The sequence below is a fragment of the Alligator sinensis genome, unplaced genomic scaffold (assembly GCF_000455745.1).
Source record: "Alligator sinensis unplaced genomic scaffold, ASM45574v1 scaffold907_1, whole genome shotgun sequence".
NCBI classification, from domain to species: domain Eukaryota; kingdom Metazoa; phylum Chordata; order Crocodylia; family Alligatoridae; genus Alligator; species Alligator sinensis.
Window position 1 is genome coordinate 617,347 of NW_005841925.1, and position 21,043 is coordinate 638,389.

Sequence of the window (21,043 nt, forward strand, 5' to 3'; positions counted from 1 at the left end):
GCTAAGTTCTCATGAGACTCCATCTTCAGTTCTGTACCTGCTTGTTTCTCTCTCCTCTCTCCCTTAGTTCATTCACAGTGCATTTCTTCCTGTGTCTTTCCCTTCTCTCTCAATTCCCACATGCCTCTTGGCAGTCTGATCCACCCATAACTGACATAGTAATAACTGACCTTCCCCTTCACGTGCTGTCAGGCCCTCACATGCCTACCTATCATCCCCGTAAGCCACCAGGCATTTTAGGTCTTTTCTATATGAGGAAATTGCTCTTGTGTGCTTTAAGGTGCAGTTATAAAACCAGTTAAGTGGAATCAGTGCAAAAGGCTCTGATTTTTGTTTTAAACCAGGCTTGTTTGGGTTTAGTCATTGGGACTAAATTTAAGCTAAACAGCAATGAGCCATAGTTAAACTGCACAAGACTGCACATGGAGGAGGGAAAAGTCAGTTTGGCTTATAGTCATCTTTAACTGATTTAAGTTAAACCACAGTGAAACTTTTGGGTCTGGATGGCCAGAATGAAAAGGAATAGTTTGGCATCCAGTCCTGTAAAAGTGCTTCATAGGGACGGATTCCTGTGCTCACGCAAAGACCTATTGAAGTCACTGGGGCTCAGATGGGTGCAGGTATTGCCAACTTCAGCCATTCAAAAGTCGAAGACCAAGACTGAAAAATTGAGATGCTAAAAATGGTGGGTCCTGTTTTTCCTTCTGGGTTTTGAGCCTATAGAGTCCTCCTTTTCAAGCTCTTTTTCATAATCACAAGGGCTAGAAACTTCATAGATTCATAGATGCTAGGATTGGAAGGGACCTCAACAGATCGAGTCTGACCCCCTGCCTAGGCAGGAAAGTGTGCTGGGGTCAGATGACCCCAGCCAGATGCCTCTCCAGCCTTCTCTTAAAGACCCCCAAGGTAGGGGAGAGCACCACCTCCCTTGGAAGCCCATTCCAAACTTGGCCACCCTTACTGTGAAGAAGTTTTTCCTGATATCTAGCCTAAATCTGCTCTTTGTCAGTTTGTGACCATTGTTCTTTGTTACCCCAAGAGGCGCCCTGGGGAACTGGTTTATTTTTAACTAAAGCTGAGCTCTTCTAATCACATAGGTCCAGAAGCTGGAGCTTTAAGAAAAACATGAAATATTCTGCAACGTGAAATGACATTATATGGGTTGGCATTCTTGTTTTGGCTAACGTGGATTTCCTTGCTGAATAATGGCCTGTATTTCTAAAAACAATACATGGATATTTACTTTGATAACATTCCTGGGAAGAGTCCCATGGAATTTGAGGGAATTTTTCCATTTCTATAGAACTGTAAAAACCACCTCTGGAATTTTCCTTCTGGGCTATAATTCTGCATTTAGTTCTGTAGGAAACAACAATATTCAGTGGGGTGTCAGCAGTCGTCTGACTCTGTAGGTTTTTAGAGGAGGGCTCTTTGTGCCCCAAACTTGTCAAACAACCCTCCCAACTATACAGTTGGTCCAGTAAAAGATACCACCAAAAAAGCCTTTTTTGGTATCTATTTAGAGTTGTTGCTCTAGATATCTACCCTCTTAAGTTTTATGAGGCTTTTCCATTATGGAAGATGTTCAATATATTTGGCTCAGGTCATGGATAAATATAAATTCCTAATTTTGTAAGTAACTTTACAGCCCATCCATGCCTCACTACATGGCCCTACTAATATCAGTGAGGCTATATGCAGATTCAGGAGTCTACCAATACAGAGCTGTCTTCCTGATAGTGGCTATAGTAAGGATAGAAAATTGCATCAGATTCCTCCCTGACACCTTTGTACTCCTGACACCTTCTTTTAAAAAACACTCTGAGTTAACTACCATCTGTGAATTAAAAATTAATATATTCCTCACAGCTGGGTTGTAATGAATCTCTCTGTACAATGTGAACACCAGTTTACTTAATGAAAAGCCCATTGCAATGCTCATGTCTCATGGGACCAAAGGAAGCTCTTTGTATTTCCAGCCGCTCCGGCAGTGCCTGCCGCATCCCTATCAGCTGGGCTGTTCCTGCCCTCAGCTTGGGAGGATGCAGCTTTATGCCTTAAGCCTGTACCATTGTAGACAATGGGAATATAGCCATGGAATAGTATGGGAGCAAGATAATGCCCTCTATTCCCCCTCCTTGGTTGTGCTCTAAGCCCTGGCAAGGTAGAGTCAAGACCTTTGAAAATCCTTTTTGTGTTTGCACCGTTGTTTCGGAGGCCCATTGTTCTTTCAGGTGCAGTGACAGAGCCTTATTGCTGTCGCTGTCCCATCCTGGGCAAGTTCTCCAGCCCTATTCCCCAATGGCTGGAATGTGCAGTTTCTGTTTGGTCCAGGCCTTAACCACAACTATGGTGCACAAACAAGTCCCCACCCCATGCCTCTGCAGGGTTGCCCGCCAAACCACTTACGCGCCTTGACCTTGGTGCTCTCGTAATTATCCCTTCCCAGACAGAGAGTGTTTGTCTGCTGTGTCCCACTTTGCTCTCTGTGTCCCCTGTCTATGGCCATCTGTGTGACTGTGTGCTGTACTTCAAATAGTAAGTTAATAATAGCTTTGCTTAGTGCTGACTTCCCCATTGACTGTAAAGAACATAATTACAGTCATTTCCTCCATACGGGCTGTGCCTTCATACCTTTAATCTTGGGGACAGATCCTCAGCTGGTATAAATTGTCTTGGCTCTACTGACACTAATGAAGCTGTGACATATTTCACCACCTGCATGTTCTTCCCCCGTGCCCTCCCCCATATTTTCCCGTGGCACTACTGCCATCATCACCTCACAAACTTCCTAATTTTTCTTACAGGGCAGCTAAGTTCTTGCATGTAATATGGCATATAAACCCATGGCATATAAAGCCTTCTCCCAGGCCCCTTAAAATGATTTCCAACTCCTTGTATAAGCCAAGTATATACAGTGCCAAACAACGGAAACAGTAAATGTAGCTGTGCTGCTCCGTTAGGGTGTCCAAGTCATGGGTGACACTAAGGAAATGACTTGAGTATCTGGCTTCCCCTACTCTCATGAGCCCTAAGCTCATCTTGTTGCATCCTCGGTAAGGCACTTTTGGGATGTCACAGTAGCTATCTGCTGGCTGTTTCACCAAAATGCTTCCTTTTCCCAGTATGTTGTATTTGTCCTCCACTGCTCCCATGACTGTGGAGGTCCCATCAGAGGAAGCCTTCCAGAGTGGGATTCTAGAGCAGCTAAAAGACCTCCCCAGCACATTCTAGACCAGAACTATACAGGACCTTGTGGAGTCTGCGTAGACCAAGGGTATCAAACTGATCCAGCATGCACGGCTGGTCTGCAGGCCAGACTGGCCCTGCATTCTGGTTCTGCTCTGGCTGCGCCAGAGGCCCCGTGCATGCAGCACAGTCCTGGAGCTGCACATGACCACTCTGCGGGCATTGTGTGGGGCCATCCAGCCCACTCTGCAAGCTGCCTGTAGGTCACTGAGACCCACAGGCAGCACCAGGGGCCAGATGATATGGCTCTCTAGGCTGGATTCAGCCCATGGGCCATATCTTTGATACCCCTGGTGTAGACCATCAACCATGCTGTATATGTGTAGGAAAGCTGCTATCTCCTCACCTTGATGCCTGGGCTTGGTATATTAACCTAATGCTTCTTTTAATGTGAGATGTAGCCTTCCCTTTAGATGTGATCTGTGATTAGCTGGCTCCTTCCTCCCTTATTTATTGGAGGTTTCCTCCCTGCGATGTGATATCCTGCTCCTTGGAGATTTGTATTTAAAGTCATAACTGCCTGCCTTTCCCTCCTCTTCAGACCCATCCTTTCTGAGCCAGCTGGCTTGTCCTCCCAGCTTGCTGGGGAAGCAGTTTGTGAATTTCAACGTGTTCTTTTCCCTGTGTTTATCGGTCATCCCTCCCACTCAGGGAAAACAGGCAAGCTACACCTTCATCGGATTGCATGGGAGCCCTGGTAGGCCCATGATGTTCCCTTTTGAAATTGTACCCCATATGTATGTGGGGGTTGGATCCCTCCTGTGCTATTACCAGCTCTCTGTCTGGTTCTAGTCCAGGGGTGGGAAATTATTTGGGCCCTGGGGGCCAGATGAGTTGTCATGGGCCAGATCAGTACTTCTCCCTGCCCACGACTGCAACAACTCACCAAAACTCCCTTTGTGGGATGGGCGGCAGGTGGGGAGCAGTGTTTGTGAGCAAGATAGGGGGTTCGGGGGGGTGCACATGTGTGTTTGTGGAGGGGCTGTCTTGGCACTAGGTCCTGGGAGCCAGCCAGGGGTGAGGGGAGGGAGGAGGGAGCAGGGGGCACATGCAGCAGAGCTCACCCAGGTGATGCAGTCCATGGCTGCCCCCATGGCACTCCACCTGGGGCTGAGTCCTAGTCATTCCTACCTAGAGCAGCCCATGCCTGCTGGCCCCGCCCCAGCCAGCATGCACAGCTTCCAGAGGAGCTGCAGCTGCCTGGGTGCTATTCCACTCCTGTTGCCTCCAGTGGCTGCTCCTCCTCCTGGTCCTGCTGCGCCACTCTGGGCCAGGAGGAAGCTTCAGCCAGGTGGCTCCTGCCCCAGTGCACATGGCTTTGGTTCCAGCTCCCAGCCACCTTTTATCCACGTAGCTGCCCATGCCTGGCAGGCAGAGTGGGTGGAAGGCAGCTAGGAGCTGGAGCCAGAGCCCTGCATACAGGGCAGGAGCTGCCAAGCTGAAGCTTCCTTCCAGCCCCAAGTGGCATAGAAGGAGGGGGAGCAGCCTCTGGAGGCAAGAGGAGTGGAGCAGCATCTAGGAGGCTGCAGCCGCACTGGGAGTAGCCGCTGCAGAAGTTGTGCAGGCCGGACAGGGCCGGGCTGGTGGGCATGGGCTGGAGTGCAGCATGGGGTACCTTGGGCTGGACTCAGCCCCATGCGGAGCACCGCTGGAGAAGCCACGGGTGGGATTGAATCAATTGAAGGGTGCCCCCCATAGGCCGGATCCAATCAGTTGGCAGGCTGGGTCCAACCCGCGAGCTATATTTTGCCCGCCTCTGTTCTAGCCCCTCTGTTCTAGGCAGTGATACTTAAGTATTAATTCCAGTGAAGAGCGAGTGGCTGAAGGCTGTTCCACGCACTTGGTCAAAGTCCAAGCAGGCAGGAAAAAAATACCCTTAACTAATAGATGTCTGTTGAGCCTTCATGTTCAGTTTTCCTTTGCATTCCCTGGGAACTTGCCTGCGCTCTTGAGGTTATACCTCCCATTGGAGGATGAAGACCGTGGACAGGGCTGGGAGCTGTGGAGCATCTTGCACTCCTGCGGCCCCTTCTGTCTGTTCTGTGTCTGAAGGCAAAGGTTGAGTCCCCAGAACTTCAAACCAGCATTAAAGCCACCCTCATTGCTCTTCCCAGAAAGCTTATGAACTGTAGGCAGCTGGGTCTCAAGACTCTATGTAAGTTGGTGAGTGAATTTCTCTTTCTCTTGACTGTTGGAGATGCTGTTGTCTAGGAATCTTTAGGTGGCTTTCACTCCCTCCAGAGATTTGCTCTGTCACCTGATAACCCATCATAGCAAGCCTCAAAAAGACTCTGACTCAGTTTCCAGCTTGCTGTATTGTTTACCTGCCTCCACCAACCTGCCATTTCACTTAGGAGGGCTTTGCTCGGAGATGCTCCCTTTCCAGGGCTGCCTTGGAGTCTTTCTTGTTCAGAGCAAACAAACTAGAAGACAGGACAGAAGTAAGTACTTTGCCATGGCAGGAAGAGGGGAAAAGGGCACCCAGGCTGTTTGGAGGGACCTAAGAGGCCAGGGCTTAAGCAGGAGGCTTTACCCTTGGTTCAGTCTAGAGTTAAACTTGACACCAAATGTTAGGCCTTCTGAGCTCCTGTATTTGTCTTGAGAGCTATTAATTGAATAACAGACATTTAATTACTTACATTTCACTGCTGTGGCTGTTCCTAACTAGCGTAGTCATTAGAGAAAAAAGGCTGCTGACTTATTTGAGTTTTGTTTTTGCTTCTGGGTCTACTCAGCTATGAAATACAAAAAGAAGAGAGACATTTTCACAACTAGCATTCATTTGGTTTAGTAAGCTCCCCCTGAAGGACCAGGGCCTGGGACCCTTAAAAGGGTTAGGCTAAAACAACACCTCTGATTGCCCTTGGCTTCCCTGGGCTGTGGATACAAGTTCCCAGGCATAAATGAAGCATGTGTACAGTGTGTTTGCTGTCATAGACATCTCACTCCTCACAGGAGGAGGAGGAAAAGAGCTTTGGGCTATTTTTCTAGCGCTCATTTCATGATGATTTTTTTTTCTTTTTGAAGTGTTATAGCCAAGTATAAACAGGACCAAACTTGGAACTGTCTTTTCCCCCTTTTGTTTGCTAAACCCACATTATTATGGCAAATACAGATATTGCAAAGGCATCTCATTCTAAACTGAGCCTTCGATTAATTTAATTTGTATATGTGGCGTTCTACCATTTGATCTCACTGTCTTTCTTTTCCTTTTTCATGTCCTTGTGACAATGTATTTAGCAGAATTTACTCACTCTCTGACATGTACATATACAGCATTAAACAGTACTGAAATGTGTACTGATGGTGCAGTTCTGTCACCGCACTGTTATAGGTCAAGAGCTCACCCTGACAAAGAATCTCATGATAATCTTGAGGCTGTACTAGGGAACCTTTGGCTCCTGTTACTGAGAGAGAGAAAATGGAGTCAAACCGAGCCCAGGCAATCAAGAGTGGGGCTACCTGTAAAGGGATAAGCAGCCAGAGATCCTTAAATGAGATATGCCTATTGCTGTTCTGGCAGCACAGCAATATAACAACAGGAGAGTAACCTGGGGAAGCAGCAAAAGACCTACGGCAGTATTAGTTCTGCTGCTATAGGTAGGGACCTACCTAAATCACAGTGGAAGTTCGTGGTGCAGGGGCACCTTTAATTTTGCTCTTTGTGTTGTGCTTCCCCCTGCCCCCCCTGCTGGCCCCCCCTGCTGCTGAGTGGCCCAGAGGCAATTAATGCCATGGTTTTTATGTCTCAGCCACTTGGCAGTGGGGAAGGGGGATGCATGGTGAAAAGAGCAGAACTCTAGTGGCATATAAACCTAGGCCAGACCCGGAGCAAACAGTCTGGTCCTAGAGGCTGAAGGGAAAGGAGCTCTGCTGGGAGATACCTGTTGATGATGTCTGAGTGAGATCCTGCTGTGCCAGGGGTTTTCAACCTTTTTGGGTCAGTATACCCCCAGCGGCTGGTCAAGAAGGAAGGAGTACTTCCTGGTTCTCCGCCCCCCCCGCAATCAACCAGTTGTCGAGTGGGGGGGGGGAATGCCCCAGTGGCCAATCGGCAGAAGTGTTCCCTGGTTGAAAACCCCTGTGCTATGCCTCTTGAGCCGCAAGTAGGGAGCTGGGGACTGACAGGGAATTAGAACCAGTATGGATGATAATTGTATTAGGGAGTCAGTAGGTTTAGAGGATTAGGTTATAGCCATACTTATGTATGTTAGAGTTTAACCAGCAGTTTGGGTGGGACTACAAAGGGGTGAGAGGAGGTCCCAGTGATACAGTGCCTGAGGGGTACGTGGCTGTTTTGAATCCTGCCAGAGGGCAGCGGCTTGATTGCAGCAACAGAGAGAGAAAAGCCTGGGAGAGACAAAACAAGGATCAAAGACGCATGGCCCATAAGGGGCAGGTACAGGACTAGTAAGCTCACAGCCCAGAAAGGGGAAGAGATTGGGGCCAGAGGGTTCACAAGTCCAAGAAGGGCAGAAACAAGGCTAGAGAGCCCACAGCCCAGAAAGAAGTAGAGATTATGGCCAGAGGGCCCACAGCCCAGGCAGGCCAGAAATAAGAACCCAAGAGGGCGAGTAAAGGGCTGGAGCCTGAGGAGCGAGACCTGGTGCAGTGTGGGACTAGGCCAGGGGCGGGCAATTATTTTGGGCAGAGGGCCACTTACTGAGTTTTGGCAAGCCATCGAGGGCTGCATGACAGGCAGCCAGGGGCAGATAAATTTAAATTTTCTAAAATTTTTAGGTGCCCCATGGGCTGAATAGAATGACCTGGTGGACCACATCCAGCCCACAGGCCACATTTTGCCCACCCCTGGTCTAGGCCAAAGGGACCAGCCACAGCAGTGGGAGCGAAAGCTGGGAAAGCCAGGGCCCCAACAAGGGATTAAGAGGCCTAAAATGGTCTAGTGGTGTGGGGGAAGGTGCCTGCCTAAGGGATGACTGGAAACACCTGCAAGGCTGTAGGGGAGGTTTGGAGGCTGTGATTAGCCCATAAGGTAGTGGGTACTTTTGGGAGGCATGTATGGGTCAAGAGGGCCCATATAGTGGGAAGGATTGAGTATGAGTAGCGGGGTCCAAGAAGGATCTGTGAGTAAAGGAGATAGATTGTGGCTTGCCCTAAGACCCTTGGGCAGTCTCCCTCTACAAGTTTTATTATTATTATTTAGGAAAGAGCGAATGGAGGGACTTTACAGTTAGAGTGGAGCAGGAGCTGAGTAGCCACCAGAGGATGTGACAGCTGCCCTTGCAGTACCAGTCTTGTTACAAGGCTTAGGAAGTAGTTGCACTCAAGTTGCTGAAGTTATTCACCAGATGTAAAGTTAAGCATGTACCTAAGTCTTTGCAAGGTCAGGGCCATAAGACACCATTTATTAATAGCACATATGAGGAAAGCCTGTTTTATTTATCTGCATTTCAGAGCCGTTCCTAGAATAACATTTGAATGATTCTGTGCTGTACACTCTGATTTCTTTGCTTAACTATAATATTCAATCCAGGAACTGCTATGTGAAATGCCTTGCCTTATGTTATGCAAGAGGTCAGATTAGATTGATCGTTATGTTATGTTCTGGTCATAAAAATTTATGGCTGAAATCTTGGCCTTGCTGAAACCAGGGGGAGTTATGCCATTGACTTCCACAGAGCTAGGGTCTGTGAATGTCCATAAATGTGTATATATACATAAGGATTGTCCCACGTGGCATTCAGAGCTGGACTGACACCCACCAAATTGTCATGGATACCTCCAAAGTACTGGCTTGTGGTTTTATGACTTGTCATTCTAGAGAGCTGTGCCATGTCCTAGAGGGACTTTTTAAAGGTATTTTCTAGACCTGTGCAAAGTGGCTAGTATTTGCTTCAGATTCAGCTGATTCAGGGGACAGTAATTCGATTTGGTGATTCAAATCATTGTCCCGAATCAATTTGGCCTCATCTGGTTCGGAGATTCAGCAGCAGCCGAATCGAATCCAGCTGCAGCTCCCTGCTGCAGTCACTGGGGACTGCCAGTGAAGATTCGGAGAGCTTCAAATCAATTCAGACCTTTTAATTGGTCCCCTGATTCTATTCGGATTCGGCCACCAAATCAGGTCTAATCTCTTCGGAATCGAATCAGCACCTGAAGCTTCGCACAGCCTTAGTATTTTCCATCTTCCTGTAGCAGCTCAAAATGTGCAGCTCCTTCCCCTTTGGAGGGCTAATAGAAATCAACATACCCAGAAGAGCTGAACAAGAGTTAGGTCATTAAGTAGCAAAAAATACCCAACATCCTCCTCAGCATCACCTATGAAAGATGATTTTTAAAATATACAATGTGCTCACAGACCAAGAAACAGGAATGTGAAGCACTGGTAGAGCCAGCAAAGCCACACATCTTAGTGTTTTGCCTGCTGCTAAGGCACTCAACAAATTCCACTGTCCTGCCTTAAGTTGACTTTTATAAGGCACAGTTTGATTTTCTTTTATTATTGCATTTGGGGTTACTTAAGATATTTTTGCACAAATGCAAGCAGTAAGAAAAGTGCTATGAGGCAGAATGAGCCAACTTTACCACAACATATTCCTCCCACTGAAATCAGTAGCCCTGTAAGTCAGGGCACAGTTTAAGTCATATCTGTATTGAGGTGCCTATGCACCATCAAGGCCATGAGGGGAGCATTACAGTTATGGAGTCTGCCCCTCTGCCTGGCACAGCCCATAGGAGTCCACCTCATGGTTTCTACAAGGATCCCAACCATACATGAGGGACACATCCAGTTCCTTCCTTGAAGACTTGTATTTGTAAAGTAGCTCCTTGATACAAACAGTGTTGGATTATGCAGACCCAGTTTCTCATTCCCCCTCCTGCCCCCTGACCAAATCAGGAGAACAGACTGCTGGGCACATTCCAGTTCTGTGTGTTGGAAGCAGCCCACCTAGCTCTAAGTTCATGATCAAGTACTTTACTAACTGGAGCTAAGCAGAGAACCTGGCAAGGCTATCTCTGCACCTCTCTGACAATCAGCAAGTCAGGGAGTTGGATTTGCAGAGGGAGAATGACAAAGCATTACCATCAGATCCTTTCCAATCTACTTCTAAGCCTGGTGTGCTTGGGTTGTCTAGACTTTACAGCCCCAAGCTGCCACTGTTTCATGCCCTTCCTTGCCCCTTATCCCTTCAGGTGTCAGTGTTGTGTGGTGTTAGAACAGAGACTTGAATTGTTTCTGGTTGTGTATTACTTCTGTCCAAGCTTTGGAATAGCTTCCCTGACCCTGACCGCTTCCCAATTTAAGTATTTTTTTGGACCAGACCCGGCCCCTAATTGCTAGACTTCCTGCTCTCAATTTCTTTCATCAGGTCTGTGCTCAGGAGTGTGCAGAAAAACGAATTATTTTTTTATCAGTGTTTTATTGAGTTTTCTTGGTTAATTGCAACTCTTCTTTGTTTTTGTTTCTTGTCATACAGCTTTAACAGTAAGATTCATCACCAAAAGATTCATTGGGGACTATGACCCTACTCTAGGTAAGTGAAGTCTTTATTATTCAACTACTGCTGCTATTATTGTGATTTATATTATGATAGCCTGGGTAAACTCCATTGTGCCAGATACTGTATGGGAATTGCTGAGTTATCCTGAAGGCATCTGGGGACAAGGCTGGCTTTCTTTTGGGGAAGTAAGGCATTCAGCCCCTCAATTAAAACATGTCTAGCGATATCCAGGACCTCCATTGTTTGCTTGATGTTCAATTTGAGCACTTACCTTCTGAATACCAGGCCTTTTTACAGGAGCCCAAGTTGGATATGGAAAATCATGAGCCAATAAAAATGTAGGTCACTCTTTTCAAGCCATGTTATTTGCTGGGCCATGTTTTGGTGTGTAGGCACTGGGCTTGGAAGGGTGGGGATGCTAGAAATTCTTCTGTTTTCTGCAATTCATGTAGGAAGTAGCTGCTGCCTCATGGAAAAGAAATGTTCTGGTTTCAAAACAGCCCAGCTCTTTCCTTACCCATCCTATGTTTTCTTTATTTTGCTTCCCTTGTTTATTTTGACTGGAGAAAGTTTTCACAAAGGCAGGATCCCTTTTCCTGCGGGAATTCCTTTCTGTCTGCTGCTTATTTCTTTCACTTGGAGCTGCTTACTGTGGCCTGATAAAGTATGTAACTCGCACCACAAACACCTGATACAGAATCAGGGAAAATTAGGGTTCTAAGGGACCTCAGAAGGTCATCTAGTTTAACCCCTTGCTCAAAGCCAGACCATCCCCAACTAGATGATCCCAGCCAAGGCTTTGTAAAGTCTTGAAAACCTCCAAGGATGGAGATTCCACTACCTCTCTAGGTAACCTGTTCCAGTGTTTTTCTGCCCTTCCAGTGAGAAAATTCTTCCTAATATCTAACCTAAACTTCCCTTGCTGCAACTTGAGACCATTGCTCCTTGTTCTGTCATCTGTCACCACTGAGAACAGTCTAGCTTCATCCTCATTGGACACTTCACAGAATACACGGGGTTCCTTCCCCCGGAGAGCTTGCAGTCCAAATGAGATGAGACCACATGCTCAGAAGAAGGAATAGGGATAAGGGAAAAACATTTACACAGGTGGGTTTGAAGGAAGAGAGCAGGGAGTTGAGGAGGTGAAGATAGAGCATAAGTGGCTGAAGGCTTGAGGCTGGGAGATGAGACAAAGGGATCTATGGAAGATTTGGCAAGAGCACAGGGAAAGACAGGGGAAAGGACTTGGGGCATGAGTGAGGATGGGACTATATCAGGATTGAGGGTGGGGGTCATAAGTGTGAGCATGGTGAAGGTCAAGAGTGTAAAGGTTAAACTTTATGTGAAAGCCAAGGCCGGAGTCCAAGAACAGGAGCAGGTGGTTTTTGATGACAAAAAGATCAGCTGCTAGAAGGGATTCTCTGACATGGCTGCAGGGAACTGGAGTTGATGACCAAGAAACTCCCTTCCTGTTCTCTGTTCTAATGACTTCAGTAGCTGTGTTTGAACAGGTTTGAGAGGTCAGAGCAAAAGAGTACGCTCTATAGGTAGGGACAAAGGCTAAAACACCTTTGATGTTACTGCCAGAAAACCACACCAAGACATGAAGAATTATGCTCTGCCTTGGCAGGACTTCAGAGAACTCCTGCAAGGCAGGTTGGGAGGTGTTATCCCAAAGTGAATCAGAGGCAGGAATGGAGACCAGAGCCAAGATTTTCGGAACAAGGTAGGCTCTTACCTCAAAGTCAAGGTAAAGATCTCCCTGAGTTAAATGACTTGTCGAGCTAGTGTTGTTTAAGCACAGCACTTGCTATGCTGTGCTTACACAAGGGAGTGATGTGGCTCTCGACATATATGGTCACTTCACAGCTTGAATGACCAGGTGTCCAAGTTGCAGTAAGGTGAGAATTATGTTGTAGCTGTGATGGTCCAGGGAATATGTGAGAAACAAGGTTTGTTTGGCAGTATCTTTTATTGGGTCAACTGGTTGAAACAGTAGTTAGAAGAGATATGGGAAGAGTTGGGAGAGATGTTAGAAAAGCTTTTAGACAGAAAATGTCTTTCCTCAGGTCTGGAAAAGAGGCAGGTAGAGCCTAAGCTAAATACCAAGTAGAGCAATTACTTTTGCTTTACTACCTTGTTCCCCTTCTTTTAATTATTATTTTCGCTTAATGGGAGTTAAACACAATTCATTGATCTACCTGGCATTTAGCTTGGGCTGCATCTGCTGCTTTCTCAGACCTGAGGAAAGGCACTTAGTGCCCAAAAGCTTGTCTAACATCTCTCCCAATGAAGTAGCTGGCCGAATAAAAGATGTCACCAAGAAAACCTTCCAGGTGTGCCTATATAGCCAGGTTGACTGGGGACAGTTTTTAGCACAAACCCAGAACAGGGCCCAAACCTGTGTCTGTAGCAAGATGCCTTAATCCAGGGGCAGGCAATTATTTTGGGCAGAGGGCCACTTAACAAGTTTTGGCAAGCTGTCAAGGGCTGGATGGATAGCCCTGAAGTCCCTTACCCCCAGGAGTACTCCTTTCAGCAAGGGGTTTTGCCATCTCAGAACCAGAAAAATACCAAATTATATTGTAAAAAGCGCATATCTACAACATTCATTAATTTGATTTCAGAAAATATTTTTGTCCTGGTTTACATGTGTTTGTATAGTGTACATAGAGGTGATTATATATAATAGCTTAAAATGAAGTCTTACTCCTGTATGTTGTGGGGGGTGGGTATAGGTTTGTGGGGGGCTGTGGGTATGTGGGGTGTGGGTGTGTCTGGGGTTTGTGGTCTGTGGGGGTGGATAGGTGTGGGGGGTGGAGAGTGAGGGAGCATTTGGGTGTGTGTGGATATGTGGGGTGTGGGTGGGTATGGGGTTTGTGTGGGGAAAGGTGGCTGGGCTGTGAGGGGGTGTATGTGTGAGGGTCTGCGTGGATGGCAGTGTGAGTGAGGGGTGTGGGTGCATCTGTATGGTGGGGTGTGCATATGGTACTCACCCTATGAACGCACGCGCATACAGTCCCTCCCTACGTGTGTGTACACACACACACACACACACACACACACTCTCTCTCTCTCTCTCTCTCTCTCTCTCTCTCTCTCTCCCCCCTGTACCGGCACAGGCCCATGCTCCTTGGTCTGGTGATGCTGCCTGCAGCCATGTGGTGCTAGAACAGTGTGGGGGCAGGAAGGCAGGGAGTGGGGTGGGGCTGGGGTGCTGGTTCCTGCTGCTGACTTTCCCTTGGGGCCTACTGCCCCTGTCTCCTGTCATCTTTGACAGGCAGCCAGGAGCAGATAAATATTAATTTTCTAAATGTTTTAGGGACCCCATGGGCTGTATTTTGCCCGCCCCTGCCTTAACCAATCTGCCACCATGTCCTGGCAGACTGGTGGCCTGACTTTCAGAAGTACTAGCTTCCTAGCAACTTGAATTCCTGATTCCATCCTGAGATCTGTTCCCTAGACTGCTGTGTCCCCGTCTACATAACAGTAGCAAATGAACTCTGGAGTGGCAAGAATTTTGTTCATGCAAATATCACTATTATTGAAATAAAGGGGAAGGTCACTTTTGTAGGGCACTGTCTCTGCAAAACTGTTGCAAGGCAGAATGTTTTGGTGTTTATATCTTGGATATATTAGAGAAGTTTCAAGCATTTCACTACATATTTGATGTCAAAAGAACCGTGCAGATCTATGCATCAAGGCAACTTTTATCTCTTGTTTAGAAAAGCAAGATCTGTTGTTCCAGATGTATGTGACCCGATCTAAAAGACCAGCAAGTTGAAGGCAGTGGGTGAGGAGTACCAGCAGGGCTGACAAGCAGAACTGAAAGAATTGCTTTTAAAAATAGCTTGAAAGACCTCATAGCTTTTAGCTCCCTCTCTGTTGGCATTTAACCCCCCTGCAGTGGAGTCATTCTCTCCTGATCCTTTTCATTTCTAGCATATGTCACACTGTGATCATTCCTGTGATTCCCAACCTCATGTTTCCAATGGAATAAAAGCCAACATGGCCTGAGTTTGGTTTTCATCTTCATTTCCTTGTCCAAGTCCTTGCCTCACTGGCCTCTTTTTGTAGAGTCATTCTTTCTCAGATGGGCAGGAGGGTGGAGAGAGGCAGAGCCAGTCATGTAGCCAGTTTGGGACAGACATGGTTTCATCCATATGAATCTTAATTTTGAAAGCACTGCAGGAATCTCTCATGGATGTTCCAGCTTTCCATTTGCTAAATTAAACTACAGAGACAGTTGGAGGCAGATTGTACATGATACAGCAGTCCACAGGTTCCTGCTGGAAACTTTGAGACAGACCCTGAGTGCTACAGTCAGTATGTTACTGTATCACGGTGAATGCAGATCAGGTTCTTACACCAGTGCTAGATTTAAAGTATGGACAACACCAGTGGGTCTTAGACTGCATAGTTTTTGACACTGAGGATGTTTACAGATGTGGAAACACTGTCTCCACCTCCTCCCCCAAAAAACCCAAAACAAAACAAAAAACCCAGCCCTTTACTTTCATCTTGGCTATTAGATAAAAGCGCCCAAAAGCTCTGCTAAAGCATGCGAGCTATATAGATGCTGGGGAACAGGCTCAAACGGACATGGTTCCTTTTCTGGTAAAGCCCTGGATTTTTTTTCCCCCACATCTATCAGCACCGTGACTGATTTACACTGCTAGATCTCTCCGATAGAGGCAGGTCTTCTTGGGCAGGAGGCAGGGGGAGGGAAGAGGTCCAGGGGGACCTAGGGAAAAGCTATTGCTTTTGCCTCTGGTATCTCTTTGCCTCCATACATATTGCTGGGGAGATTTGTATTTTTTTTTCCACATGTTTTTTCCATGTGCCCCAGGGCCACTTGGTCTGTAGTGATATCACTGCCCTGGTTTAGGGGCATTACGATTGATTACTATGGAATTAGATGTGACAACAGACCTCTAGTCTTTTGGCTTGCCTGCAGGATAGGGTGGGATTTGAAAACACATATTTTGTTGACAAGTGGAAAAAAGCTGTCCAGAAAAACGTTCCAAAAACATGCAACAGGAACAGATCTATGCATTACAAGAGTTGAGAGCACATGGAATTCCCCAATTCCCGCCCTACACACCAGCTCCATTATCACCTTCCTGATCTTAAAGCAAGAGAGCGATGCCCTCGGGTGAAGATGAACTAACGAGACTTGTCAGAATCTGTCTGATGACTTCAACATCTGGAGTGGTTTTGGACTTCAATATGGGAGCAGTGTGTATGTGGGGGAAGCAGGGCCACTTAGCACTTCACCACAACTGCCTGCATGACCCTCTCACCATAGGTGGGGGTGCTATGTTCTGACACCATTTTGTTTAACAGAGGGTCTCAACCTGGTTTCCTTTGAAATCATTGGCAAAGCTCCCATTAGCTTCAGTGCAGTCAGGGATGGGATGGGTTGTGAGTTTGACTGTTCACTCTGAAAGCATCCAGTTGTTACCATTCTGTCAGTGATCAGGACATGCCAGGGTCTGATCTGCCACGCTATCAGTACTTTCTTATATAGCACAATCTTAGCCAACCTTATGCTGGCTGAAGTCCACACTTACTCTCTGCAGGGGTCAGGAGACATTTCACGTGCCTTTTTTTGTTCTTCTGCAGAGATGATTTACAGACACACAGCTGTCATCGATGGGGAGATGGTGCATTTTGAGATTCTCGACACGGCAGGACAGGTACAGTTATGGTTTCTTCGTTCATGGATGCTGGGAAAGACTAACTGGAAAGAATTCACAAAGAGGCAGCATCCTTTTTTCAGTCCATGTTCTTGCCATTGGCCCCAGTATGTGGATTCCAGTGTAGGCTAAGCCTCAAAAAGACTGTGGGTGCACATCTGTCTTCTGAGCCTTGTCACACGATGTTTCAAGCAAGCAAGCAGTGGTGGAGGGCAGGGATGCTTTGGCTGGACCAGCCGAGGAGGCCTTGAGAGAGGATAGTGAAGGCAACACTTATGCTTGACTCTAAGGCTGTGTTTTACAGGGCTAGCCTGAAATCTCCCCTCGGAATTAAATTTCATCAGAAAATGTCAATTAATTGAGTCCACGATGCCTCAGGTTTTCATCAATCCCACATTAGTGTTCTAACAGAACCCACCCCCAATCCCTGGCAGACTGCTCCCAGAGTCTCTTGCCTGAAGAAACATCTGCCCGATGGGTCTGCCCCAGAGCTGAGACTCCTGAATGGACTTGATCCTGGCCCTAGCCACTGAGCCTTGGAGCTGCAGCCCCTGTAAATGCAGAATCCCTGGCCTGACAGAGCCAGGCTGAGAACCCTCGGATTTAGATTATGCGGCTCTGGGCCAAACCGCCATGCCAGAGCTTCCAGGCTCTCTGCCATGGAGGTGGGAGCCTGAAAGCCCAGAGGGCCCTGACTGCAAAAGGGGTTCAGCTCCTGACACTGCAGGAGGAAGTTCTAAAAATCTGAGAACCTCAAAAGGAGCCATAGCTCTAGACTTCTTGCTACAGATCTCAGATTCAGAGCCTGAGAGCCACAGGATGGGCTCCCAGGGTCTGTGGCTCTGGGGAAGCTCCCAGACAGGACTACCTGGGAGCTACATACAACTGAGGGCCCCTAGCTGCTCCATGAAATCAACTTGCTTGCTCTCAGCCGGTGGTGAAATGGATGAGCATGTCAACTCCATGGAGCTGCTGAAAAAATCTGAGGAGCTGCTCTACTTTGGTCTTTCCAGAGTAAAATGCTCTCAATTTCTAGTCCATGGGGAATGCTGAGTATATTTGGTGTTTTGTCTGATTCGCAACCAAACCAAATTTAAAAAAAGGACAGTTTCTTATGAACTGGAAATCAAGTGCCATCCAGACCCTCAGCTCTGGGGCAGATCCACTGTGAACTGGAAACTGCCTTCCCATCAGCTCTGGTCCTCCATGTATAGGGACCTGAATGAGATGCTAGGAGTCAGTGTCTAAGGGTGGGGTGAGAATGTTCTGGGAATGCCACTTTGCCTTTGCACTATTTAATTTAATCAGACTGCCCTTGATAGGACTTCAGCCATGTCATTTGAAGTTGCCCATTTAGTCTCTCTCTCTTTCTCTCTTTCCTTTTGCTGTATACGGTACAACACCACTCTGTCTGCAGCATTGGGAAATATCCAAGGTCCACCCAAGACCCAAATGGACAAGGCCTTTGGAGTAAGGGATTTAGTACTGCACTTCAAGTAGCCAGAGGTCTAGACTGACCTAGGTGTATGGTTTATCCATGTATTTATTTATATGTGTTTACATAGTTAAATTAAAATCAATGGAGCTACTTTAATCCAGTCTCTTGAGCTCCTTCAGTTTCTAACCAATCCCTGTGGACAGCACATTGCACCCCACAGAGCATATGCAAAGGCATCGTCCCTGTGCCAAAGACTTCACAGTTGTCTGCTGACCAAAATCAAAGCATCAGGAGAACAAGAAGTTCAGTGTAGGGCGGGGAGGAGGTGTGTCTGAAGGAGAAGTCTCATTGCCCAGCAAGGGACAGGAGGTTGCTTTAAGAACAGGGTGAGGCTCAGGAGAAGGGACAAATCCAGAGGTGGAGAAAGAGGAGACCAAGGAAGGAGCAATACTGGGGGTGTATAGGGAGTTAAGTATAAGAAGAAAGGGGCAGAGATGTAGGGCAGAGGCAAATAATGCAGGACTTCAAGGGAGGGGAGATGAGGAGGCTTTTACTTTGTGCAGCAAAATACAGAGGTCAATTGCAGGGGTTGGAGAAGAGGAAGACGAGGTCGTTGAAGCAGTGAGTGAGGGAGGTTGTCTTGGACCTGATCTACCATGTGCTGAAGTCCAAACATGCCTGTTCGGTGACTTCAGTGTGGTTAGATCAAGTCCATTTCCAGCAATGTTTGGAATAAATGAAAGATGAAGAAAACACTAGACTGAAGGACAACCTAGGGAGCCAAGCTGGAGGAGGTACAGAGTTCTTGTCAGGAGCACACAAAAGCCCGTAAAAGTACTAGGAGCAGGGATGTTTTGCTTTCCATAATCAGGCTGCCCATTTTCACCGTGACTATGTTCACTATTTCCTGACACAACACTGATGGGCTTTCCAACAGCATTAATGGCACTACAGCCTTCAGCCAGTCATGTTTTACAAGCTAAGCAGGTATACCAAACCCTGCAACCCCAGGAACTGGCACAGGGAGCTGGCACATTTATATAGGGGATGCTGGGGATTAGAGTCACAAGCCAGTGGGCTAAGGAGAGAGGGACAGACACAAGTAAATAAACATTACCATTAAGGCACATACACTTAGGACCTGGGTAACAGGAAGTAAATAGTGACACTGTGATGAAATCAGTAGAAACCAGTAGTTATTGGTAGAAAACACTAACACTATGATGTATACACTTGAGAACTTTAAACCTTTCCATAATTCCAGAGGGCTTCAAACCAGTCTGGTCCCATAAAATACTTAATTGCCATCTGCTTGGGCTCCATGTCTGAGTCCCCCTGCTACAGCTCATAGTCCTAGCCCCGCCACTCCTTCCAACTCTCTCACCACGGGTCTGCTGTGGTGACCCATGCTCCGATGATGCTCCTTCCATTTCTTCCTGCCCTCCTGCCGCTTTCTGGGAGTTGTAGTGTACATTGGAGTTCCTTCCTCCAGTCCCCTGGAGGCTTCTTGGCATTGTAGTTCATGTTACAACATTACAGTATGTGTTGTTCAGCATCACAGTACATTACACAGGATCATGCTTGGCAGTTCTTGGATAGACAGTGTGCCCTAAACATGCTCCATGGAGTGGCAGTAGTGCTCCCTTGGCCCTGAGCTAGTACTGATACCCCTTCATAGTGTGAGGGGTTGCTGTTTCTGAAGGAGCTGCCTGCTTGATGGGAGGAACATGTGTTCTCTTTGACAAGAGACAGTTGTCAGTAGTGATCTTGGGGTACTGTGAAATTAGGGGTGCCACCCCTGTAACTGGGCCATAGTTTGACTAAGACCATCCCATTGTGGATCCACAGTTTCTACCTGCAGTTTCATTGGACGGAGCATTCAGCTTCTGCCCTGTGTTGCCTTGTTGGTAGCCAGCCACTGTGTTCCATCCCAGGTGCCTCTCAGTGGGACATAAAACAACCTGTCTACATCCCTTGATATTATCTATCAGGTCCTCATTGGGTGCCAGTAGATTTAATCCAAAGCCAACAGCCTGCTCTGCTCCAGAGGCCTGATCCTACACTGTTGGGAGTTTTACTGGTGACCCAAATAGGAACAGGAGCAAGCTGTAGCCAAGTATCTGAACTAGTGCTTTGAGCTCCTTGCATGTAGAGGTGCCAGGCAGGGATGGTGATGCTGTGCTTTCTACTTTTCCCTGCCCCAGGAAGAAGACTCCTTGCAGATTGAGGAGAAGATCAAGTGGGGTGACGGTTTTGCTGTGGTGTACTCAGTGACTGACAGGTGCAGCTTTGATGAGGTTATGAGGCTCTGCTTCCTCATCAACCACATCCATGCAAGCCCTAAGCGGAGCAGTGGGAGTGACCAGCCGCCTGTGGTAATTATTGGCAACAAAAAGGACTTGCAGTTTGACAGGATGGTATCCTCTGAGGATGGCGAGAACCTCTCCAAAGCCCTGAAGTATCCATTCTATGAGATCTCCACCAGAGACAGCTACGAAGAGACTGTGATGGTGTTCAACACATTGTACCATGAGCTGATGAGACAGGGGCACTTCTCCCCCGGCTCCTTCAAGAGGAGGACAGTGTCCAAGCTGATGGAGAAGATTCCCAGGATGCATGCTAACTCCACCCTCAACTCGGGTGGCAGAAGCCTGAGCTTCAACTCCTTCAGGGACTACATACCAGAGTGAGCTGCCTTTGTGCAGGCAGGGGGGTGGAAGTGAATGATGAACAGGAGCAGCCTGAACGAGCAATGGACAGGCTACAGTGCTGCTGGCCTTGCCAGCCTTGAGAGCCCATGTGTAGTAGCTAGGGTGGGTCACTATAGCTGCCTGTATTCCAGGAAGTTCACGGTGCTAGTCTAAGCTGGCTTCATAGAGGGGAATGGGCAAGAAGGTGGGTGGCTTGATAAGGTTGGTGCATTAGCTTTGTACATTGAAAGCCTTAGAGGGGAGGCTTATGTCCTGGGTTAGAGGGAGCAGTGAAAATGTGTTTGAGAGGGTGCGCTCTTCCTCCTCATTATCCACTTTTTGCTTATGTCACAAACTGTCACCATACATTATGCTGTTGGCAGGCTCTGCTCCAGGTGGGACTGGGATTGGGACTAAAGGTTAAGATTGTGTGTTAGAGCCATGTGGGAGCCCAGGCCTTGGTTACCAGGCGGTATTGCAGAGCAGGATGGAGGGGCCCTGGTG

At 47.4% G+C, this 21,043-nt stretch overlaps 1 protein-coding gene and 1 long non-coding RNA gene across 2 annotated transcripts in view; one reads left to right on the forward strand and one right to left on the reverse strand.

Annotated features, from left to right (window-relative positions):
* Positions 1-7,211, reverse strand: part of LOC112549521 — an 8,489-nt gene extending 1,278 nt beyond the window's left edge. The window contains exons 1-2 of the long non-coding RNA XR_003092965.1: positions 7,134-7,211; positions 5,889-5,984 (exon numbers count right to left, since the gene is read on the reverse strand). This is a non-coding gene — a long non-coding RNA (uncharacterized LOC112549521). The remainder of the gene's footprint in view (positions 1-5,888; positions 5,985-7,133) is intronic.
* Positions 1-21,043, forward strand: part of LOC102385337 (ras-related and estrogen-regulated growth inhibitor-like) — a 30,219-nt gene that overhangs the window by 6,139 nt on the left and 3,037 nt on the right. Inside the window, exons 2-4 of the mRNA XM_006019211.2 lie at positions 10,689-10,745; positions 16,338-16,411; positions 20,054-20,535. Coding sequence (XP_006019273.1) covers positions 10,689-10,745; positions 16,338-16,411; positions 20,054-20,535 — 613 coding nt within the window. The remainder of the gene's footprint in view (positions 1-10,688; positions 10,746-16,337; positions 16,412-20,053; positions 20,536-21,043) is intronic.